Source organism: Sapajus apella, unplaced genomic scaffold (genome assembly GCF_009761245.1).
Source record: "Sapajus apella isolate SASKATOON/1434 unplaced genomic scaffold, GSC_monkey_1.0 scaffold3776, whole genome shotgun sequence".
Lineage (NCBI taxonomy): Eukaryota > Metazoa > Chordata > Mammalia > Primates > Cebidae > Sapajus > Sapajus apella.
In genome coordinates, this window is record NW_022440702.1 from 1 (window position 1) to 6,599 (window position 6,599).

General features: G+C 60.6%; 1 protein-coding gene across 1 annotated transcript; it reads left to right on the forward strand.

Moving 5' to 3' along the window:
* Positions 1–186: 186 nt before the first annotated feature.
* On the forward strand, positions 187–6,141 carry LOC116547607 (cytochrome P450 11B1, mitochondrial). Its single transcript, XM_032273498.1, has 8 exons — positions 187–421; positions 2,410–2,609; positions 2,745–2,948; positions 3,146–3,300; positions 4,108–4,274; positions 4,674–4,752; positions 4,832–5,029; positions 5,479–6,141. The coding sequence occupies exons 1-8, from the start codon at positions 300–302 to the stop codon at positions 5,626–5,628; spliced, it is 1,275 nt and encodes a 424-aa protein (XP_032129389.1). The 5' UTR covers positions 187–299; the 3' UTR covers positions 5,629–6,141.
* Positions 6,142–6,599: the final 458 nt, after the last annotated feature.

Here is a 6,599-nt window from a genome sequence, read left to right on the forward strand (position 1 = left end):
GAGGACGGGGAGGAAGGGCAGCCCGTGCTGGTCTGTGGCTCTGCCAGTGCAGGCGATGGTGTGGAGCAAACACCTCACTGCAGAGAGGGCAGGACTCAGAGACACTAAGGTAGAGAGATTCCAGGGAGCCAGCAGGAGGGCTTCAGCTGTGAAGCTGCTAATCCAGGAGTGGGGAGGCTGACAGGAGACTGCTGGATGGGGGCTGCAGGGTGGGGCCAGGGAGGACGTGACCCCGTCCAGCAGAGCCTTGTGCTTGGCCCCACAGGTCCGAGTCGGGAGGACCACGCACGGTGTGGGTGATGCTGCCGGAGGATGTGGAGAGGCTGCAGCAGGTGGACAGCCTGCACCCCCGCCGGATGAGCCTGGAGCCCTGGGTGGCCTACAGACAACACCGTGGGCACAAATGCGGCGTGTTCTTGCTGTGAGGGGCGAGCCGGGAGCTGGGAGCTGGGGGTCGGGTGGGCAGCCTGGGAAGTGAGAGAAGCAGGAGCTGAAAGTACGTCCGCCCTGGGCCCGTGTGGCAGGTGGTGAGAGTGAGCACCCAGCTTGGAGGATGGCCGTCCCCTGGGGTCACATTTGTCCTGCAGCTGGGGAAGTGGGGTGATGGTGGAGAAATGGGCACGGGCACCTCAGCAGAGGAGGGGACGCAGAGCAATGAGCCCTTCTGTGCAGGGAGAACCTGCTCTGTACCGACCTTGGCAGCTGCTTTCTCTTATGGCTGAGGACTCTCCTTCCCACAGTCAGGAAACTGAGGCGCCGAGAAGGGGGCTCCCACCGGCCCAGGTCACAGGCCATGTGTGCTAAGCCTGGTGTCCACCAGGGCTGCAGCCTCCCCGTAGGGTGCCCTTGGCTCCTGCAGTCCTGGCAAATCTTGGTGATGGGGACAGTTCTGGCCCGCAGGCATGTGGCGGACGCAGGTGGCTGGTGGCTCTGTTGCTCTCAGAAGCAAGGCAGGAGGTGGGGAGATTGATGGCACTGGGGAGATGTTTCCTGGGCTGTGGAGAGGGTGGTGCCTGGTCAGGTGGGCAGGGAGAGGCTGGTGCTTGGAGTCGGTCACCTGCAGGGACGTTGCCATTAGGATGGGGGAAGGACTGGATAAGGATGTCACAGCAGCGACGGCTCCCACGCCATAGCAGGAAAGGAATGCTCTTGGGAATAGTGGGGTTTAGGTAAAAGGGCACCCATGGGTGGGGGCCGTCACTGAGGCTGGCCTACAGACCACATCTGGGAGGGAGTCAGGACCCAGGGAGGCAGGTCCAGGAGGCTGGGTGCACATATGGGAAGGAAGGGGAGCGCTCCCGTGTGTGTGAGTGCCTTGCATCTGTGCACGTGCCTGTGTGTTTCTCTGTACCTGCATTTCCGCATGAATTATGTGTGCATGCCTGAGTGTGTGCATGTGTGATGTGTGGTATGTATGCACCGGTGTCTCTGTGTGTGCGTTGGCAGGTGCTGGCATGGGTGTAGTGTCTGCACATGTGCACATGTGTCTCCACACATGTGTTGAGGTCTTGCATGGACACACATGTACATGTGTCTCTTCACACATATATTGAGGGCCTGCATGGGCACACATGTGTACACGTGTCTCTTCACACACATGTGTTGAGGTCCTGCATGGGCGTACATGTGTCTCTTCACACATGTGTTGAGGTCCTGCATGGGCATACACGTGTACATGTGTCTCTTTACACGTTTGTGTTGAGGTCTTGCATGGGCACACTTGTGCATGTGCGTCTTCTGCCTGTCATCCCTGTCAACACCTGACAGCAGCCAGTTGGACATAAATGAAGGAGTTTTGCAGGAATGTGGCTGAGAGGGGAACTTCCTCCCCACCATTCCCTGGGGGTATCCGTGGAGCCCCCATCACTGTGACTGTGGGTAAGGATGGTATGAAGCACAGAGCTTGGTTCCTGCCCTGCAGAAGATGCAGATGCTTCACAGAGATAGGCAGAGGCTGCTGCCCCAGAGGCACTGTGCCAAGGGCAAGGAGGAGAGGGCAGCGGGGCTCTCCCCTCAGGACACTGTGTGGGAGAGGTGGGCAAAGCTTTACAATGGGGGTCACCTCCTTTCTAGGAGAAAAGCCCTCTCCCAACCACTGGGAGGGCCCACATGGGTGAGGTGGTGCCAGCCTTGGGACATCAGGTCCCAGGAATGACCTCAGTTACCCCCTCAGAACCTGTGGGCAGAAGCTACTGTCTGATCCCCTGTTTAGAACTGAGTGGCCTTTGCCCAGCACCTATAGGCCGCTCTGAGAAAAGGCTACAGCTGGAACAGAAGCAGGCAGCATCCTCCAGGGCCCCCAGTCAGCTCCCTGGGCGCCGATTCCATCTGGGGACAAGGGGGATGGGATGCGGGTCGGGGCCTGTGTCTTGCCGGGCGGCATCACAAGCTCTGCCCTGGCCTCTGTAGGAACGGGCCTGAATGGCGCTTCAACCGATTGCGGCTGAACCCGGATGTGCTGTCACCCAAGGCTGTGCAGCGGTTCCTCCCGATGGTGGATTCGGTGGCCAGGGACTTCTCCCAGGCCCTCAGGAACAAGGTGCTGCAGAATACCCGGGGGAGCCTGACCCTGGACATCCAGTCCAGCATCTTCCACTACACCATAGAAGGTGTGGACCAGGCGGGAAGGTCCAGCCTCAGAGACCACGGAGTGGCCAGGGATGGGGACGGGGGGCTGGAGGGAGTCGGGGAGGCAGCCAGGAGGCTGGGGGCTGCCTTGGGCTCACAATGCCTCCTCCCCACAGCCAGCAACTTAGCCCTCTTTGGAGAGCGGCTGGGCCTGGTTGGCCATAGCCCCAGCTCTGCCAGCCTGAACTTCCTCCATGCCCTGGAGGTCATGCTCAAGTCCACCGTCCAGCTCATGTTCATGCCCAGGAGCCTGTCTCGCTGGACCAGCCCCAAGGTGTGGAAGGAGCATTTTGAGGCCTGGGACTGCATCTTCCAGTATGGTGAGGCCATGGACCTGGCCAGGACTATGGGGCAGGGATGCCATAAGGGCCCAATTTCTCCCTCTGCACTGCCCAGAAGAGAATGGAGGCCACAGGAAGGGGCTGGGGATTCCTATCATGCCAGGGAGATTGGGAGCGAGGCTGGGGCTGGGCTGGACTGATCTTGGGAATCCGGCGGTCTCCCCCTCACTGGACAGGTGACAACTGTATCCAGAAAATCTATCAGGAACTGGCCTTCAACCGCCCTCAACACTACACGGGCATCGTGGCAGAGCTCCTGTTGAATGCGGAACTGTCGCTAGATGCCATCAAGGCCAACTCGATGGAACTCACCGCAGGGAGCGTGGATACGGTCAGGCCGGCAACCAGCCCCACCCACAGAGGGTGATGCCAAGCCTCCCTCCCGGGCAGCGCCTGCCAATGCCACATGGCACACACATGCTCCATCCCCAGGCTATGGGCCCCGCATTTCTGTTGCCCTCAGCCTTCTCCTTCCATTTGTCAAGGGTTGAGATTTGCAGGGAAGGGAAATGTGAGCTACCCCTCAGGAGACAGAGTTTGCAGTTACCTGTGTGGGGAACCATGCTCCGGGCCAGGAGGAAGGTGGATGAGGCCCAGGATGCACAGTACTGCAGTCCCCATTGGAAAGCTCTGGGTGTGCCAGGAGAAGGAATATGGAGAGTCAGCTGGAGGCTTGCATAGGGCACCCTTCCCAGGGTGCCTGTCACCTGGGGCCAGAGCTGGGGACCCATGGGAGGGCAGGGTTGTGGAGAAGGTGGCAGCACCAGCTCCAGCCTGTGCAGAGGGGGAGGGGCCTGTGGGTGCCCAATGGAGAGAACCTGATGGAAGCAGAGGGAGCTGGGGCTGCAGAACTCCCCAGATGACGCTGAGGTTCAGCCCCCTGCCCTAATGGTGGTTGTGAGAAACCCCTGACGAGTCTGCAGGGGACCTGGGCCTTGGTTGAGACAGGGGTCACCTTTCTCTGAAAAAGTCAGGGAAACTGGTCTAAGTGGTCATGAGGGTTTCAGATCCGGGGTTCCTGGGCTCTGTCGTGCTCAGGGCATGCATGTCCCCACCCCGAAGAGGGGGCTGTCCTGGGAGGGGTATGTCGGGTCTGAGTCCTGTGCAAGGCCTGACCCCGCAGCCGTGGCTCCTGCAGACGGTGTTTCCCTTGCTGATGACGCTCTTTGAGCTGGCTCGGAACCCCGACGTGCAGCAGGCCCTGCGCCAGGAGAGCCTGGCCGCCGCCGACAGCATCAGTGAACATCCCCAGAAGGCAACCACCGAGCTGCCCCTGCTGCGGGCGGCTATCAAGGAGAGCTTGAGGTGGGTGCTGGCTGAGCCCTCCCTGTGGCCCCGGCCCCCTGCTGGAGAGCAGCCCCCACTGGGGGGGCGGCAGACAGAAGCTGGGGCTGATAAGCAGCGTCGCCCAGCAGCCCATTCCCCTGCACCTGCTCTTCCTCTCCCTCAAGAACAGGGACCTCTTCTTCCTCTGGAATCCCTCTTCAACACCCTGGGGATTAATGTGGGGCGTGTCCTTCTGGGCTTGGGGCTGCTCAGATTAGGGGAGGTTTGGCCCGGCTCAGTAGGTGCAAGAGGCTCTTCCTCACGACCTGGGCTTCCTATGGGCTGGGGACATTCGGGGTTCTTGTGTAGGAAGGCTGCAGAGGGCACAAGACGCCCCATCCAGCTGAGGACTCTTTCTATGGATGTCCCCACCTCCAGGCTCTACCCTGTGGGCCCCTTTTTGGAGCGAGTGGTGAGCTCAGACCTGGTGCTGCAGAACTATCACATCCCAGCTGGGGTGAGTGAGCCCCTCACCCCTTGAGTTGAGAACCTCCCTCCCAGGTCTTTTCTTGATCCCCGCTCGGCACCATCCACAGACATTGGTGCGTGTGTCTCTCTACTCTCTGGGTCGCAACCCCGCCTTGTTCCCGAGACCTGAGCGCTATAGGCCCCAGCGCTGGCTAGACACCAAGGGCTCTGGCAGGAACTTCCAGTACATGCCCTTCGGCTTTGGCATGCGTCAGTGCTTGGGAAGGCGCCTGGCAGAAACAGAGATGCTGCTGCTGCTGCACCACGTGAGCAGACGGGGCGGGGGCGGGGGCGGGGGTGGGGCCTGGGTGGGGTCTGTGCATCATTGGCGGTGTTTGGGCAATGTGGGATGGGCCTGGGCAGAGTGGATATGGCCTGTGTGTCCTGGAGTGGGCAGGGCGGGTACTGGGAGAACCTGGGCTAGACTGAGGCGGTGTAGGTCCTGGGCAGGAGTTGGTATGGTGAGGAGGGTAGATCTGGGCGATGTTGCTGCTAAATAGGCTCAGGCTGGGACTGGGGGAGTTGGGTGGAGCCTGTACAGGGTAGTGGGGGTTGGACAAGGCCTGGGCTGTAAGGTGGGGCTGGTCAGGAATGGTTGGGGCCCAGCCTGCTGCCCTCCTGCAGCATAGTCACTGCAACTTTGAGGGTCTGAGGAGACTCCCCCATGTCCATGGGCTGCTGACCAGGCCAGATGGAAGCCCAGCTTCTGTCCTAGGTGCTGAAACACCTCCAGGTGGAGACACTAACCCAAGAGGATATAAAGATGGTCTACAGCTTCATACTGAGGCCCAGCACGTACCCGCTCCTCACCTTCAGGGCTCTGCACCCAGGGTCCCAGCCTGGCCACCAGCCTCCCTCTGCCTGACCAAGGCCACCCTGCTTCTCTCCCACGTGCACAACTTTCTGAGCCACCCCTCTGTCCAGGCAGCCTCAGCACAAATGGAATTCCTGAGGGCCTCCAGGACCTGGGCTTGCCAGGCTAAGCAGCAAAGCCAGGGTACAGGTGGGACGATCTTGCTGGCAGGGCCTTGTCCCCAGCCCCACCTGGCCCCTTCTCCAGCAAGCAGTGTCCTCTGGGCGGTTTGGCCCCACCCCTCCAGGCGCTGGCTCCAGGCTCCTTGTGTGGCCATGCAAGGGTGCTGTGATTTTATCCCTTGCCTTCCTGCCTAGTCTCACATGTACCTGTCCATCTCCCCCCGGCCAGTGCCTCTGTGCAGACTGTGTCGGAGTCAGTAAGTGGGATCCCTGCATCTCAGAGTCAAGTTCCCTCCTGCAGCCTGCCACAGCTCGAGCATGCCCTGAGCGCTCTGAAAGTTGTCACCTTGGAATAGGGTGCTGCAGGGTAGAGTAAAAAGGCCCCTGTGGTCCCTTGCCCTGACACATCCCCATTGTCAAGTGATACAACTGAGTCTGGAGGGACCTATGTCCCTGCAGCTGATGACGTCAGCCTCGTGCCCCAGGCCTCATCTTCCATGGACCAGGCGTTGTTCCAGCAGCAGGTGTTGGGTCCTCTGCTTCCTGTGCTGTCCCCTGGGGAAGCTCCCGAGGGTGCTGTGAGGAGATGGAAGAGTCATGTAGGGTGGGAAGCTTGGGTGTGGTTCCAGAAATGTTTCTGCCAACAGGAGAGACAGGACTGGGCCAACAGGGACTCAGATGCCTTTTATTCACTCGTTCCTGGTTGATACGGAGCTCTGCCATGTGCCATGACCTGGGGTGGGCACAGGGAGGTTGCGTTTCCCAACGTGAACCTGCCTGTTGGCCTCATGGGCTCCTAGCCCAGCAGAGAGAGTGGACCCCTCCTGACTGGCCACTCCACAGTGCTCCCGTGCAGGGAGA